General features: G+C 39.8%; 1 protein-coding gene across 3 annotated transcripts in view; it reads right to left on the bottom strand.

Annotated features, from left to right (window-relative positions):
- Nucleotides 1-3,519, bottom strand: part of JHY (junctional cadherin complex regulator) — a 63,382-nt gene extending 59,863 nt beyond the window's left edge. For all 3 annotated transcript variants that reach the window (XM_060105010.1, XM_060105008.1, XM_060105009.1), the window contains exon 1: nucleotides 3,206-3,519. In XM_060105010.1, the coding sequence (XP_059960993.1) occupies nucleotides 3,206-3,519 (314 nt within the window). The remainder of the gene's footprint in view (nucleotides 1-3,205) is intronic.
- Between the last annotated feature and the right edge of the window lie 14,848 nt (nucleotides 3,520-18,367).

Below are 18,367 nucleotides of genomic sequence, written 5' to 3'. Positions count from 1 at the left end.
CTCGGGACAAGCATTCTATAAATGCTATTGTTGTTAGAACCTTAAAGTAATCTGTGCCTTTTCTTGTTCCTTCCAACCCCAGTTCTAAACTGTCACCAAGTCCTATCAATTCTTTATAAACATAAAGAATTACCTATGAAGTAATTAATTCATAAATTACCTATGAAGGAAATGAATAAAAGATTGCTACGAAGGATATACACTCATAAGAGTATATGTGGGTTGGGACTTCCCTGGCGGTCCAGTGGTTAAGACTCTGTGCTTTCACTGCAGGGGGCGGGGGTTTGATCCCTGGTTAGGGAACTAAGATCCCCCATAACGTGTGGCGCAGCCAAAAAAAAAGAGTATGTATTGATGTACGGGTTATCTCTGAGAGGAAGACGGGGACGGATTTGAGAAGGGGAACCAGGAAACTATCTGTAGCATTTTATGTTTTAAAAAATATATCTGAAACAAACATGGCAATAAGGGTGAGGTAGTATTTTTCTCTGTACTTTTCTGTAGGTTAGAATTTTTTCTTGATTAAAAAACTCAGGGAATTTCCTGGCGGTCCAGTGCTTAGGACTTGGCGCTTTCATGCTTTCACTGCTGTGGCTCGGGTTCAGTCCCTGGTCGGGGAACTAAGATCCTGCAAGCCGCACGGCGCAGCCAAAATACCTAAATAAAGTATTTTTTAAAACACCTCAACATCAATAACAAAGCACTCTGATGTTGGGTGACTTCATCTCTGCCAGCTTCATCTTCCTAATCTGTAAAATGGGAATAGCAGCACTTTCCTGCAGGGTTACAATGAAGAATTGAGTGAAATTCTTCAAAAGAGATGGCCTTTCAAAAGAGACGTCATTACTCTTATTGTTGTCATTGTAATTATTACCATCTGGTAGTCTCTTTGTCCACTGTGTTTTTACCCTCTAATTCATAATGCACCAGCTTGCAGAATAATCTTCCTTGAACACTGATTCATCTCACTGCCCTCCCCAAGAACCTGCATTTTCTCTTCCAGGTGTGCCCAACCCAGTCCAGTCAGGTGAGGCTGGCTGGTTAAAGCCTTCCTAAGCCCCTCTTTCACCCCCCAGCTCTATGGCTGCACCTCAGTTATAGCATTTATCCCTTGTACAGTGGACATACGAAGAGCACGTTCGTTAAGTCCAATTTGTTCGTAAGTCCAACAAAGTTAGCCTAGGTGCCCAACTAACACAATCGGCTGTAGAGTACTGTACTGTAATAGGGTTATAATACATTCGCATCCTTGAAAGTTTGCAACTTGAACGTTCGTATGTAGGGGATTTACCGTACTGTACTGTGAGATCCCCTAAGAAGCAAATGAGCTCGATTCAACTTGACATTTCCAGTGAAAGAGAGAAAGAGGGAAAGACGAAAGGAAGAAAAAGACTCAGGGCTGGGCTCTCATTCTGGCTCCCGCACCAGTCTTCGCTGTGACTGCATTCTTGGGACACGTCATTTGAGTTCTGTGTTCAACGTCCTACCTGCGGCGTGGGCTGGGGGCACTCCACGACAGTCCCTGTCCGCAGGCCCCTCCTCTGTCTACTTTCCCTACACTCAGAACAAATCCTCTGCCATCAAGTGGGGTTCAATGTGCCACACACATTCATTCTAATTCTATTCTTTTTTTTCCCCAAATCTTACCTAGTCTCCAAACCCCTGCCTGCCCAAGTTCTAGGCCTTCCAATAAACTTTTCTCAATTTACTTTAACCCTAATTAAAAAAACATCTAACACATATAGAACTTAGAGTCACTGTTCGAAGCACTTTTTTTTTTTTACAACTTTATTGGAGTATAATTGCTTTACAATGGTGTGTTAGTTTCTGCTTTATAACAAAGTGAATTAGTTGTACATATACGCATATCCCCATATCCCTTCCCTCTTGCGTCTCCCTCCCTCCCACCCTCCCTATCCCACCCCTCCTGGCGGTCACAAAGCACCAATCTTCGAAGCACTTTTAATATATGTATACACAGACTTATTTTAGCCTCACTGTAACTCTGGGAGGTAACTATTATTACTAACCCATTTCTACTGAGGAGGAACTGAGGCACAGAGAGTTTAATCGGGCTTGGCCAAGGTCACACAGCTAGTCAGGGGCACAATCTGAACCCACATGGTCTGCTTCAGATGCTCTGTACTTTACCACCATCCCAAGACCCCTGTCTAATCAACAGCTTTTAACTTCAGGACTCTAGCATATCATTTATATTTTCATTAAAACTGAGTAATATTGTACTCATTTAAATCCTCTTAGATGTTTTGGTGGCTTCTAGCCTAAAGTTAATACCCCATAAGTACTGATTAGTAGAAATTAAATCTTTATGTGATTATATAAGCCCGGGAAGGTAGACCTCTCCTAGCTCAGGTAGGCTTCTACCCCCAGAACGTACTTTACTGACAGTGATGGCAATCCTGTGAGAGAAGCAGCCTGGCTGATCTGACAGATGAGAAAGACTGAAGAGACTTATTTCAAATTGTACACTAACCGGCAGTGCCTGGACCAACTCAAGACCACCTGGCTCCAAGTCATGGCATTTTGCTAGACCAGGCTTTTGGGGATTTCTCCGAGGTGAGGTCACAGCAGTGGAGACACTTGGAATATGACAGGAAATAAGGAGCAATAGAAAGGCAAATGCCCTTATTATTAATAACTATTCTCGTCTTGTGCGTTTTTTTTTTTAAATGAATGTGACAAAAATCTTGGCTCCAAGCTGTCCTTAGCTGCTTGGACACCTGTGTCACACACACTACAAAGGTGCTCATTACAGCAGCCTGTCCAGAAACAGACTCACAGACTTAGAAAATAAACTTATGGTTATCAAAGGGGAAAGGTTGGGGAGAGGGATAAATTAGGAGATCGGGATTAACATGTACACACTACTATGTATAAAACAGATAATCAACAAGGACCTACTGTACAGGGAACACTACTCAATATTCTGTAATAACCTACACGAGAAAAGAATCTGAAAAAGAACAGGTATATGTATATGTATAACTGAATCACTTTGTTGTACACCTGAAACTAACACAACACTGTAAATCAACTATACTCCAATATAAAATAAAAATTAAAAACGAAAAACAAAAAAACAAAAACCAAGAGCCTGTCCTTACTTTCACTTGGGACAGTACCAGTAATTATGTAACAATGCATTTCGGAACCCACTGTTTTCTTACACAAGCCAATTCCTTACCTGTTATTTGCACCAGCATCTTGGGTATGGAGGTTTCTCTGAGCTGCTTTTCTGCTTGCTTCCTCTTCCGTCTCACTCAAGTTCTCCTCCTCTAAGCTGTCAGGCTCCATGTCGTTGTCCTGAATTCGGTCTTCAAGTTTAGACTGGGACTTGATCTCTTGAGTGAGGCTTTCTGAATCAGATTCCAAGGAGTCTTTTGAAATCCAATGTAAGTCTTCATTCTTAAAAGGTGGCTCTGTGGACTGGACCTTTAAGTTGGTGTGATGAACAGGAGACTGAATAGAGAGCTTGGGAATTAATTTACTATGAATCATCTTGAGAAAATACGAAAAGGAACAGGGATACTCTTGTGGATGGCAGCAGCTGGCTGAATGTTTAAAGTCGTGGTTCGCAAAAGAATTTGCCTAAAAAAATTATATTTATGTTACTCTGTGACTACTGAAATCTCTTTAATTCCAATGTTAATCAAAAAATTAAATAAGAGAAACTTGTTATTACCTGCAGGCTTTTGTATGCCCCCTTTTGTGTGTATGAGAAAGGTCTATTGGAAAAACTATTATGTTTTTCTCTCTACAGAAACACATCTGATGTAGAGCTCATAAACAGTCTGAGTAATCAAATGCAGCTTTATTGAGAAAATTAAATGGCTGGATTCCTTTTTTGAGCTTCCAAGGGCCTGTTACAGATAAGCCCAGACAAAGCGAAATGGCTAATTAGGGACAGTACTTCAATGCCTTATTTCCAAGACCCAGGCACTGATATAAATATGCCATGTTCAGTAGTATTTATGGACAGAGTAAAACAGGTTCAGGGTCTGCCTTTTGGAAAATAAAGGAGGGGGAGAGAAGTAGAGTATGGTTTCCACAGTTGGAACTGTAAAGCTGATGGAAGCTGTTTTGCTCCTAACCCTATATTTGCTGACTCTATCATTTGGAAGACTTCTTGATATCCAGATTGCTATTAGGTGGGAATGTGTAATTTAGGTGGACATTACATGGAGATCAACCTCAGCTCAGAGGGAAAAAAAAAAAAACATGATAATGATTAAAACTGTTCAACAAAAGATTTGGTGGCCTTGTGAATTCTGCCATTCAGTGATTCATAGCAGAGGCTGGGTGTCCACCTACCTGAACGGAATGCTGTTCTGGGGAGTGTTGGGTGGGTGGAAGATTGGCCTGAATAACAGCTCGGGTCCCTTGTAACTAGCTTAAGAGTATGATTCCAAGTGAGCCCTCCCTGTCTCAAAGGGCTGTCATAAAGACCCACGAGATGGTTTATGGAAAGGATGCTTTGAGTTCAGATAGGATTGAAAGGAAATGATGTTTTTGGATGTGCTTCCCTTCATCTCTACTTGGCATTTCTACTTGCTCTGTCTTCCATCTCACTGCCTTTATGCTGTTTTTGTTTTTGTTTTTTTTTTCTGTAGGTCAGGTAACAGAAACAACCTTTCTCATCAGAGATTACTGTAAAATTTGTTTTAATGGCTTGCTCTTGTTCTTCGGGCAAATCCTCTCTTTAATTAAATAACACGACCTTCTTCCTAGTCCTAGTTGACCTTGTTGCTAATGTTTCCAAGGAACATCCTCAACTCCTTAGAGGAAAGTACCTTAACAAACAAAACAGACTCTAAAGGTAACGATCATACTTAAATACATCTGATATTTAAATATCTATGGTTTTCTTTTTAATTCAAAGTTCCCCCTTGTTGGTAGACTAACATATTATTGTCAAACTGCACAGACCAGTTTGCTGTATTAATTCTCTTATTTTAAAAATACGAATTTCATTCTACCGTATTATTTTAATTTTGATAAGCAGATCAACTGTTGCTTTTAGGATATTTTTAGAAAGTGGCAAATCCCTCAAATACTAACACATTTTAACTGAAACAGTTTGTAATAAACACCAGTCTTACTTTAAGAGTTCAAGTCACTGTACTTGGGATCTTGAAGAAAACTTAAAATAATCATTATATTTCAATTTGGAATTGCTCCTTCATGAAATAATTCAGTCCCTTCAATTTCTCTTTTAAATGACAGGGACTAGGATTTCTTGGAGTTAATCAATTAAAAATGTCCATAGAAGAAGATATAATTTTTGTCATTAATGAAGTTTGGGAGATTATGAAGAGAGCAAAGGCAGATACCATCCAAGTTGGGTCGTCTGTGGAAGGCGTGATTTTATAAAAGCATGAGATTAAAGTAGGAAAAGCTGATAGCTGAGATAAATTAAAAGTGAGCCTTTTAAATGTAGTGAATGTGGCTGCCTAGTGGCACAAAGTTTTTCACTGAAATTTCTGACCAAGAGGGGCTGACACATCTCCTAAGTAAACAAGAGAGACAGGGATAAACCGGTGGCACTAAGAAATGGCTAATTCCCTAGGGGTCCCTTCAAGACCTTGGGCCTAGCCCATTAGTACTGGGAGAGACACATTTCCTTCTGTAGGTGAAAAGGAGCCCTGCTTTAAGGACTCACCTACCAAGATGAGTGGTAGAGGAAAAGGTGCCCTGTTTTGGAACAAGCCCGAAGCTGCCCAAAGGGAAGTTGGGTTTATTTTCTCCACCCCCAACCCCTTTTCTCCGATGGACAAGACTGGGCAACCAGGAGCATTTTAAGGCCCAGGAAGTGATGGGTCTGGTGGGTCTGATGCCCTGGACCGGTCTAATCAACCCACGCTAGGGCTGTTCTGGGAGTCTGGGCGCCAAAGTCATTCCAGATCCCGGCCACCTGGGCCCCGTCCCTGCCTCGGTCACCGTCTGCCCTTCCCGCCTGGGTCCCAAGTGCTCCCCGGCGCGGGCTCCTTTGAGTTCTCCCCGTCCAGATCCAGTTTCCTCGAGAGGTTTCCTGCCGTCCCCACTCCCAGTCCCACCCCTCCCAATCCCCTCCTCTGGCGCACCGCCCACCCCTCCTGTCACCTGCCTAGCGCTCCTGGCTGCCGCGACCCCAGCGTGCCCTCATCCTCAGCGCCTCCGCAGCCCGGTTGCCCAGCGCCTCGCGGTCCCGCCCCGCGTCGCCCGGCGCTGCCCTGGAGACGGGGGCCAACAGGGCCCGCCCCGCGCGACTCGCCCCGCGCGCCCCAGCATGGCCGTGGGTGGGGCCGCACCGGGGGGGCGGGGCCGCACCGGGAGGGCGGGGCCGGCGCGGTCCAGGCCCAGCATCCCGATCACTCCGTGCCCTATCTTGTCCTGGTGGAGAGGGTGGGAACGGTTGTGATGAGGGTGGCAGGGGAGAGCTCCCAGGACCCCGGGAGCTCTCGAAGAAGCCGCTCGCAGGTCACACTGGCTTTTCCGAAGTTGTCATGCAAGGAAAGACAGGGCACCGAGTGGGAGATACTTGCAACACACACTGCTAGGAAACTTGAAGAACTCCTACAAGTTAAGAAGGCAAAGAACGGGCAAATTACTTGAACAGGAATGTCCCAAAAGAAACCCAATGGCCAATAACTGTCTGTTGTTGATTGAAAAGGTGCTTAATTCGTTAATAATCAGAAGCGGAGAAATTAAGACCACCGTGGATATAGCTCCATACTCACCAGTTGGGCATGCGTTAAAATATCTGACAGCGCCCAGGGTTGGAGAGGAGGGAGAGCAAAGACCCGCCCCCCCATATACTGCAGACGGGAGTGTGAGGCCGTGCAGACACTTTGGAAAATGGCTTGACATTAGCTAGAATGTGTACACCCTATGGTTCAGCAATTTCACCTTTAGGTATTTACCCCACAGCTGTGTGTGCTTCTGGGCACCCAAACTGAAAATAACTGAAATGTCCATCAACAATAGAATAGTTAATTAAACTGTAGTATTCCGTATACTGTATAGTAATACAGTAGCGAAAATGAATGAAACACAGCTGTGTGCAATGACACAGGCATCTTAAAAATATATTGATAATATTGAGTTTTTAAAAAAAACCCAAATAATTTTGTATATAAATATTTATAAAGGCAAAATTAAACTGTATTATGTTTATGGATGCATACTTAGTAAAGAAAACTATGAAAACAAAACCGAAGTAGTGATTCTCATAAAGTTAGGATTGTGGTCAGTTCTGATGGGCAGGGCAGGGTGGGGCTTTTTAGGGAAGAGTGCCTTTGAGATTGTATTTCCTGACTTTTAGTGCTGGTTACATAGATATTCATTTTATAACAATTCATTAAGCTATACATTTATGTACGTGTAGAATATTACACTATTTAAAAAATCTTCAAAGAAGTGTAAAGAAAGGAAGGGTTGAGAATTATATTCATATTAACACAGCATTAAAACCACAAATAGATTTGAATAACTGACTTCAGAGAGGCAGGAATTCTTCAGTATCAGTTGCCTCATTAATGATCGGAAACACAGAGAATTGGAAAAATCTTGCGTACTCAATTTTACCATTTTTTATTCGGCTTTTTATTAGAGTTAGATTTTTTTGACAAGGGAATTAAAACCTTTATTATGGTAAAATAATTGAACCCTACAACACTGCTTGATTTATTTGATTTGATTATGACTCAGGGATGCATGACTGATTAAAGCTACATCCTAGTTTTGTTTCATATGCTTGAGGTTGATGCTGTTATTTTTAAAAATATTTGCTGTCACCTTTGACTTTTAGTTCCACAATGATTTATTAATTCACTGGTCAAATTTCATTACAAAAACTTAAAGTAATTTTCTTCCACCTTCCCTTATTTTATTGAAATAAATATAGTTGGAATTGACTAAGAGGCCTCTGACTGATTTGGAAATAACTTTTTTTATTAGTGGCATCTTTTCTTTAATTAATTTTTTAATTGAAGTATAGTTGATTTACAATGTTGTGTTAGTTTCAGGCGTACAGCAAAGTGATTCAGTTGTGTATATATATGTACCTACATATATATGTATATATATATGTATTCTTTTCCAGATTTTTTTCCCATATAGGTTATTACCAAATATTGAGTATAGTTTCCTGTGCTACACAGTAGGTCCTTGTTGTTGATCTATTTTATATATAGTAGTGTGTATACGTTACTCCCAAACTACTAATTTATCCCTCCCTACCACCATTCCCCTTTGGTAACCATAAGTTTGTTTTTTTTTTTTTTTTTTGGCCACACCACATGGCTTGTGGGATCTTAGTTCCCCGATCAGGGATCAAACCCCAGCCCTGGCAGTGAAACCACCGAGTCCTAACCACTGGACCACCAGGGAATTCCCTATAAGTTTGTTTTCTAAGTCTGTGAGTCTATTTCTGTTTTGTAAATAAGTTCATTAGTATCATTTTTTAGATTCCATGTATAAGTGATATCATATGATATTTGTCCTTCTCTGTCTGACTTACTTCACTTAGTATGATAATCTCTAGGCCCATCCATGTTGCTGCAAATGGCATTAATTCATTCTTTTTTGTGGTTGAGTAATGTTCCATTGTATATATGTACCACATCTTCTTTATCTGTGATGGACATTTTGGTTGCTTCCATGTCTTGGCTATTGTAAATAGCCTTTGAGATCGTATTTCGTGACTTTTAATTCTGGTTACATAGATATTCATTTTATTATAATTCATTAAGCTATACATTTATGTATGTGTAGAATATTACACTGTTAAAAAATCTTCGAAGAAGATTAAAGGAAGGAATGGTTGGGAATTATGTTCATATTAACACAGCATTGAAACCACAAATAGATTTGAATTACTGTATTCAAAGAGGCAAGAATTCTTCAATACCAGTTGCCTCATTAATGATAGGAAACGTAGAGCATTGGAAAATATCTTTAGTACTCAGTTTTACCATTAAAAAAAATGAGTAACAGGTTTTTGTTTGTTTGTTTTGGCTGCATTGGATCTTCGTTGCTGCGCGTGGGCTTTCTCTAGTTGTGGCGAGCGGGGGCTACTCTTCATTGTGGTGCGTGGGCTTCTGACTGTGGTGCCTTCTCTTGTTGCAGAGTCAGGCTCTAGGCATGCGGGCTTCTGTAGTTGTGGCACGTGGGCTCAGTAGTTGTGGCGTACGGGCTTAGTTGCTCCGCGGCATGTAGGATCTTCCCTAACCAGGGCTCAAACCTGTGTCCCCTGCATTGGCAGGCAGATTCTTAACCACTGCGCCACCAGGGAAGTCCAATTTTACCATTTTTTATTCTGCTTTTTATTAGAGTTAGATTTTTTTAAAAAAACTTTTTTGACAGCAGGGACCTTGTGAGTATACAATAGGACCTCAATGTTACTTGAAGAAATGAAAGCAAGGTTGCTGAAAGCATTGATGTTATTCTGTCCAGCATATTATACAGTTAACATTAGAGCAACTGCAAACGTGCAAACAAACTCCAAGCAGAAGGATTTATTCCTCATAGCAGCTAACAGGATATGTTATATAATCAGGGCTAAGTCATTCACACTTTTTGACTGTCACATCTACTGGTCTGTGGAAATTGATGCTATCGTTCTTCAGACTCTTCAAGCATTTTCTGCATTATCCAGAAAAGAGTTTATTCTGCTTGTCTGAAAATGAGTGGTTCCTATGAGTCAGGAATCCACCAATCCAGCAGCTACTTGCAGAGACTAGTCACGCCCAGAGGATGGAGTACCCTGAACTTGATTTTCCTCCTTCCTCTTCTGGAATGGCTGTCCTGATTATTCTTACTCAGAGTCACTAAAGGCTGGAATAATAAACACAGGTGGCAGTCAGGGTCCAATCAGGAGACAGAAGCCACAGCAGTTATTTTAATGGAAATAACTTAATATGAAGATTTATTGACTGAAAAGTAGCAAGGGGAGCCCAAGTATCCTGAGAATAGTAGCTACAGGAAACAATTACCCGCCCCCCTATTTCTGGGGGAACACAGGGAAGAATTTGTAACGATCAACATTTAGAAGCTGGAAGAAAGGGGCCAGTGCTGGGACGAGGAGGAAATTCCAAGCTGATGGGTGCTGGTGTCTTTAAGAGGTGTGATGAAGCTGGTTCTGGGAGCACTGGGAAAACTGCCACCAACTGCTGCTACTGAAACTGGCTGAGCTGCGGGGTGGGGGTGAAGAAATATGTCAGGACGACTCTGAGAGGAAGAAGCAGGGGAGGAACAGTCCCTTTTCCTTTTCAAGCTGTGTAGTGTCCCTCTACCGCCCCCTACTGGCAGAGCCTAACAAGGAGTGACTGGCCAAGGAGAAATGAGGTTTGCAGAAGTTGCCCCCGTATGACAGCAGAGTGCATGAGTGCGTTCGAAGCGGAGACACAGTGGTTTAATAAGCAGCACAGTGATACACTGTTCTGCAGAATTCTTAAGGATTATAGGGTGCATACATATGAACAAAATAAAGCTGTAAAGTGCATTATTATGGTAATAATGATGATAATTTACATATGATTAACAACTTCCCGGGGTTTGCAAAGTGCTTTTGCATATGTCATCTGTTCAGAATCAAACTGGCAATCTGACGCTGAACTAACTAAAACACAAAGAAGAATGAGAAAAACACGTCAAAAAATGATCAAAATAGATAGTAATAGGGTAGTTCTCAACCCACGGTGGTTCTGTCCACCAGAGAACATTTGGCCATGTCTGCAGACATTTTCTATTGTCATGACTTAGGGGAGTGCTACTGGCATCTAGTGGGTAAAGGCCAGGGACGCTGTTAAACATCCCACAATACACAGGACTGCCTGCACAACAAAAAATTATCCAGTTCAAAATGTCAGTAGTGCTGAGGTTGACAAACCCTGAGCTAGACTAACGGCCCTTGGTCTGTGGCCACAAGGTACCCAAGTGCATGATTCTGTCTTTGTACCGACACATGCATGGCACTGGCTTATAATTAGCTGTTAATGGTTCTGTCACCTCCTCACTATACTATAAGCTCTGAGAGACCAAGGACTAGTTGTGCCCATGACACCTAATAGATGCTCAGTATACACTGAGGAAAAGCCACAATGCCTTACACTTCAGCACTTGAATGGAGAGTAGATAAGTATAGCCCATTAGGCCTTTTTCTAGAGGTATGCTCATATGTGGCACATAACTAAGATGATTAAATAACTTATTCTTAAAATCCAGAATACATTCAAGAATTTAAAAAAAAGATGCTATTAATAAATAAAATAAGACAATAGGTATGGCCTGAAATTGTCTTGGATAGCCGGAAAGTGTGGTTACTCCCTATAACTCTAACAAGTTTAAATGTCTGGTTCCTTCACTTATATGTTAAATTAGGAGCTTAGGAATGAGGAGAGAAGGGCACTCTGAGGACAGAAAGAAGGGACAGTACCAGCAAGTAAAGGAACAGAAATAACATAAGAGATGTTCAAAAAGACCCAGAGCCACCTGGGGTCCTTTAGTGTAGGCAACAAGCAACCGCATAGCTGAAAACCCTGTGTGAGAATCACGGTGTTAGAGCAAGCATGATTAATTTTCATAATGATTAATTTTCAAAAAACATATAAAATAGATCAGTTTAATACATACTAGAAAGGTAAAAATCAGGTAATATATTTTACAAAGATTTTTATCCAAAATATTAAAATGTTTACAATTTCAAGGGATAAACTCTCAATCATCCAGAAAAATGTACTTATTTAGCATAACCAGTCTTGAGAATTTTAGAGGACTGAAGCTGTGTACGTGCAGTTCAACAGGGAGATGTACAGGGAACACTAACACTGTTCTAAGAGAACTAGTCGAGTGCTGGGCGAGCCTGGAGGGAGGGAGGGGAGTTCTGCCTGCTGGGATCAGAAGCTTTAGGAACAAGATGATCCCATATAATGGCTCTTATGAATACAAATTAACAAATAATCAACGATTGCCTTTCTTCTTCTATTTTGATTCCTTGGTTTTCTTTTCTAAAAATAATTTTAAAACGTTTGTATTATGGCAATTTAAGAACATACAACAGTAGAGAGAAAGGTAGCCCTCGTCCAGCTTCAAAAAAGATCAATCTGTGAGCTATCTTGTTTCTACACATACTGTTCTCTACTCCGACCAAAGTATTTAAAAGTTAAACCCCAGCTGTTATGAGGTTTCATCTGTAAGCATGTAAAGATGTATCTTTTATTTTTTTAATATTTATTTATTTAGTTATTTTTGCTGCACCCGGTCTCAGTTGCAGCACACGGTATCTTTGTTGTGACACGCAGTCTTCTTAGTTGCGGCATGTGGAATCCTTAGTTGCGGCATGCAGACTCCTTAGTTGCGGCATGCATGTGGGATCTAGTTCCCTGACCAGGGATCTAACCCGGGGCCCTTGCATTGGGAGCGTGGAGTCTTACCCACTGCACCACCAGGGAAGTTCCATAAGAGACAATTTTAAAATAATTGCAATAGCATTGTCACATCTGAAATAAAATTAACAACGACTCCTTAATATCATTTAATACTGAGTCAGTGTTCAGACTTCCCAGGCTGTCTTCTATGTGTCTTTTTGTAACTGGTGGGTTTGAATCAGGATCCAAACAAATTCTACAGTGACTTTTTAAAATAACAGCTTTATTGAGATACAATTCACATACCACACAATTCACCCCTTTAAAGCGCACAATTCAGTAGTTTTTAGTATATTCATAGAGCTGTTCAATCATCACAACTAATTCCAGAACATCTCTCCCAAAGCAGTCACTCCTCATTCCCTGCCATTTTCTCAGCCCTTGGCAACCACTAATCAACTTTCTGTCTCTTCTGGACATTGCATGTAAATGGAACCATACAATATGTGTTTGTGTGTGTGTGTGTCTGGCTTTTTCCACATAGCATAATGTTTTCAAGGTTCATCCATGTTGTAGCATGTGTCAGTACTTCATTCCCTTTTTTTTGCAAAATAATATTTCACTGTATGAATATACTATATTTTATTTACCCATTCAACCATTGATAGCCATTTGTGTTGTTTCTACCTTTTCACTATTATGAATAATGCTGCTATGAACATTCATGTACAGTTTTTATGTGGACAGTTCTTTCTTTTTTTCCTATTCCCTTAGGCAGTTTTGTTTTCCTTCCAGCTTTATTGAGATATAACTGACATACAGCAGTGTAGGAGTTTAAGGTGTGCAGCTTAATGATTTGACTTACATATATCATGAAATGATGACCAAAATAAGTTTAGTGAATACCCATCATCTCATATAAAGTTAAGGAAACAGAAAATAATTTTCTTTTCCTTGTGATGAGAACTCTTAAGACTTAATTTATTAACAACTTTCATATAATAGTGTTAATTTTATTTATCATGTTGTATATTATCATATTGTATATTACATCCCTAGTACTTATTTATCTTATTACTGGAAGTTTGTACCTTTTGACCACCTTCATCTAATCCTGCCTCCCTCCACCCCCTGCCTCTGATAACCACGAATCTGATCTCTTTTTCCATGAGTTTGTGTATTTGTTTTTGAAGTATAATTGACCTACAGCACTGTTAGTTCCTGTTACTCAACATAGTGATTTAATATTTCCATACATTTCAAAGTGATCACCATGATAAGTATAGTTACCATTGTGGAAGTTTACTTTCAGTTCTCTTGGGTATATACCTAGGAGTGGAATTGCTTGAGCATATGGAAACTCTGTTGAACTTTTGAGGAACTTCCAGACTGTTTTCCAAAGTGACTGAAACATTTTACATTCCTACCAGTAATCTATGGGGGCTCCAATTTCTCTATGTCCTTTCCAAAATTTATTATTGTCTGTCTTTTTTTACGATAGCCGTCCTTCCTTGTGGGTGTGAAGTTCTATCTCATTGTGGGTTTGATTTGCATTTTCCTGATGACTAATGATGTTGAGCATCTTTTCACACACTTATGGCTATTATTGCACAGTGATTTTTCAAAGTATTGCAAATGTATTTTAAATTTCAGATTAAAGAGTTGGTAGCTGAGCAGTCTCCAAAACTGATTTGTCTTTGATAAATTCCTTGCTTTCTGGTATAAAATGTTTCAGGCTCATCTTATATGTTTCTTGCCCCAACCTGGATTTAGCCATTTCTTCAAGGAGCTTTGGGTAGTTTTAGTTAAATGTTATTTAGAGACCACAATCTGGGCACTGAGGATGCTTATTGCTACTGAAATGGTAATTGTCTCCAGGTCATTTCAGTGGGAAAAGCTAGAAAATACTTTTTTATTTATTATTCCAAGAGAAAAATACATTATAAGTGCATGCTTTTGTTTTCAATTCAAATTTAAGAATACAGGGTTTTAACTTATTTGATTTTACATTTATATCTCTTTCTCTTGTGCTGAAAATCGTGGTTCCAATGATATTAACATAATTAATTATGCACCTTATCCTACACAATATATATTATGCTTTCAGAGTGGCTGTCCTGGTGTGGTAACTAACAATATGACTACTGACTGAAACAAGTTTAAGATTTGTTTGCAGTTCTTTTTGTCATTAGGATATATCCTGTTGGTGTATACAGTCAAATGTATATTTTAAGGTAAGCTGAACTAATTCTTCTCTGTGTGGCATTTTTTAAAAAAGAAATTAATTTTTACTTTTGATTTAATTTTTAAGTGATTATGTAAATCACATAGTTCCAAAGTCAAAACTATAAAGTCAGGTACATTTCGAGAAGTCTAACTTCTAACTGTATCCCCTCCACTCAGTTCCCTCTCAGCTCATATAAGCAATAATTTTTATTAGTTTTAGCTTAGCTTTCCTTTAAAAAAAAGATCGTATTTATTTATTTATTGTTTATTTATTTGTAACCCACCCCTTTTCTCAGATTAAAGGAATCTATGTACTCTTCTGCACTTTGCTTTTTTTTTTTTTCCATTCAATAACATATCCTGGAGATCACCCTATAGACATATGTAATGAGCTTTCTCATCATTCCTTTTCATGGTTGTATAATACCTCACCGTGTGCCCAACCAGCCCCTTATTGATAGATACTTGAATTGTTATAGATGTGCTGCAATGAATAGCTGTGACATTGTGATAAGAAATATGTATATTTACAGTCTTCATTCTGGTTCCTGGCACAGAACTCCTAAAACCCTTGTAATTTCCTAAGTAATAAGGGTGATAGGAGCAGCATTTATTATAATATTTGGTTTTTGTCCCGGGTTCCTGACACAAGAGCTTATAAAACCCTTTTATAGTTTCTTGAGTGACAGGAGTCAGGGGGGCCTCTTCTGTTGTTCATTATGTCTCTTTCAATCATCCTTGAGTTTATGCTAATGAGGTGACTCTTGGTTGGGCCCTTAGATAGCTTCGGGATATGAGGGCTGGTTACCAGAGGCACCATCCCTGCGATCAGAGGGTTGGCACTTTCAGCCCAACCCCCAGCCTCAGGAGAGGGTAGAGGAGCTGGGTATTGAGCTGAGCACCAACACTCACTGACTTAATCAATCATGCCTCCATACTGGAACTTCCGTAAAATCCCCTAAATGATGGCGTTCACTGAGCTTCTGGGTTGGTGAACACAGCCATGTGCCAGGAGGGTGGCACAGCCCAACTCCATGGGGACTGAAGCTTCTGTGCTTGGGACTCTTCCAGACCTTGCCCTATGTGCCTCTCTGTCTGGCTGTTCCTTTGCATCATTTATAACATCCTTTATAATAAACCAGTAATAGTAAAGTGTTTCCCTGAATTCTGTGAGCCACTCTAGCAAATTAATTGAACCTGAGGAGGGGGTCATGAGAACCTCCAATTTGCAGTTGAATCAGACACAGTTGTGGGTAACCTAGGGCCCTACTACCTGTGATTGGCATCTGAAGTGGGGGCAGTCTTGAGGGACTGAGCCCTTAACCTGTGGAATCTATGCTAAGACCAGGTAGTTAGTGTCAGAAGTGAATTGCATTCCAGGACACCCAGTTGGTGTCTAGAGAGTTGGAGAATTGGTTGGTGTGGGGAAAAAAACTCCACACATTTGTTGTCAGAAGTATTGTGAGTAAAAAACTGTTCATAATGTCAAATTATAATTTTTCCATTTACCTTTGGGTTAGATTCCTAAAAGTGGGATCGCTGGCTTAAAAGGTAAGTACCAATGTAATTTTGTTAGATGTTGACAAATTCCCCTTTATAGAGGCTCTATGATTTTACATTCCGACCAGCAACATAAGAGAGTGCTTGGTTCCCTACAGCCTAGCCAACGAAGTGTATTGTGAAGTGCTTGGATATTTGCCAATATGATCGATAAGAAATAGAATTTTAGAGTAGTTTTAATTTTGCATTTCCTTGTTATGTATTTCTTATATGTTTAAGGAAAATTTGCTTTTTTTTCCTTGCTCCTTTTTGGTGGCATAGTATTGATTTTTCTCTTCTTAGTTTTTAGAAGCTCTTTATATTTAGGGATTTTACCGTTTGTGATCTTAGTTGCAAATATTTTTTTCCCAGCTTGTCATTTGTTATTTATTTTTTTGCCACAAGAGGCATTTATTTTTTGTAGTCAAATTTATCAATCTTCCTCCCTCTTATTTTTGAATTTTGAGTCACGATAAGGGAATTTTATCCCACTCCCAAGTTATAGAACAATTAACCGATTTTTTTTCCTGGTATTTCCATGGTTTCATTTGTATATTTAAACCTTGCATCTATTTGAATTTCATTTTTGGTTTATGATGTGTTTATCAAGTTTTGCCTTTTTCGATACGGCTGCCCAATTAGTAAAATTTTGACCTTTTCCAACTGATTAGAGATACCATCTTTATCACATATAAAATTTTTATTTTATTACATTAGTACTAAAACATATGCTTCTAATTGCTACTGATTTTATTTTGAGATGAGGTGAGAGAGTTCATTACAAGTCTTCAGTCTGACTGGGTCTTTCTGTGAGTCGTTCTTCAGTAGCGACCCCTTTCTGCCCTATTAGCTTTAAAGTTAAAATTCTGTTTATCCAGTTATCAGGATGTTCTCAGTAAGTAGACCCAGACTCAGGGGTCCTTATGCCATTGTCTAAAACTAGTACAAGGAGAAAACAATGAATCTAAGGTGGAGGAGAAAAACACAAACATTTGTTAGGTACTTATCACATGTCTAATGCTGAACTAGACACTTTGCCTGTGTTCTCTTATCTCATTTAGTCCTCACACTAATTCTGTGTGGTGGGAATTATCCCCATTACACAAATGAGGAACCTGAAGATACAGGAAGTTATTCTGTGACCAATACCAGCTAAACACAATTTAGGAATAAGGAATTAGGGAAAAGCAAAAGAAAGAGAGCATCCCCTGTTTTTAAAGAGTAATATTTAGGGAATTCCCTGGCGGTTCAGTCTCAATGCTGAGGGCCTGGGTTCGATCCCTGGTCAGGGAATTAAGATCTCACAAGCTGTGGCGTGGCCAAAATAATAATAATAATAAAGAGTAATATTTAGTTATTGTCTCTAGCAAAGGGGGTAACTTAATTTGAAAATTTCATCTGGACATCTGAGACTTAGTCTCCCTCAGACCACTTTGGAAGTCACAGATTTTAGTATTTTTCTAATGGGACACAATTTTTATTTCACAAATTAGGGCCTGGTTCAAAAGAGGCATCCTGTCTTAATTAAAAATTGTGACCCATTGTTTCAGGGGATTGCAAAAGACCTGGCAGAATTATTTTTTATGATAAATGTCACTTCAAGGTACTCTCACAAAATTTAGTCTCTCTACGATTAGGCAGGATAGCTTTTTAAAAAATAAACTTTGAGGCATTTGGGGAGTGTCGGAAGCCATCCTGGAGCCATTGCACCATGACAAAGTCATGAGCAACGGAAGGCATACCGCACTTTTAAAAAATAAAAAAGGGGGAGATGTCGGAAGCCATCCTGGAGCCATTGCACCATGACAAAGTCATGAGCAACGGAAGGCGAAACTGCAAGGAAGCTCCGTGCCAGGAAGGTGGACTACAGCTCCATTGTTATGTTTTATGATAATAAATTTACATACAGGGGTAATTTTGGGGGGATGTTGCTCCACGTGAAAGAAAAATTCCTCTAGGACTTCCCCTCCTGAAACTACTACAGAATGGGAAGTACCCACTAAAGCCCCGGGGAAATAGGTAAAGAATTAAGAGCCTGGAACTAAGGGGATGTTTTTATGAAAAATACCCTCTAGTATGGAGTTATGGCCATGGGCCGGAGTTCCTGATGACGACATAGGAAATTTATGGTTCTATTATAAAGGAAGATTAATTATAGAAAAACAAATGACTAGAGCAGAATTCGTTGCCAGGATAGGGAGAAAACACTGTCTTAGTTGAAGAAAACAACGAGAAAG

The sequence above is a fragment of the Mesoplodon densirostris genome, chromosome 7, assembly GCF_025265405.1.
Source record: "Mesoplodon densirostris isolate mMesDen1 chromosome 7, mMesDen1 primary haplotype, whole genome shotgun sequence".
In the NCBI taxonomy this organism is placed as follows: Eukaryota; Metazoa; Chordata; class Mammalia; order Artiodactyla; family Ziphiidae; genus Mesoplodon; species Mesoplodon densirostris.
This window is presented reverse-complemented; position numbering and strand designations above follow the sequence as displayed.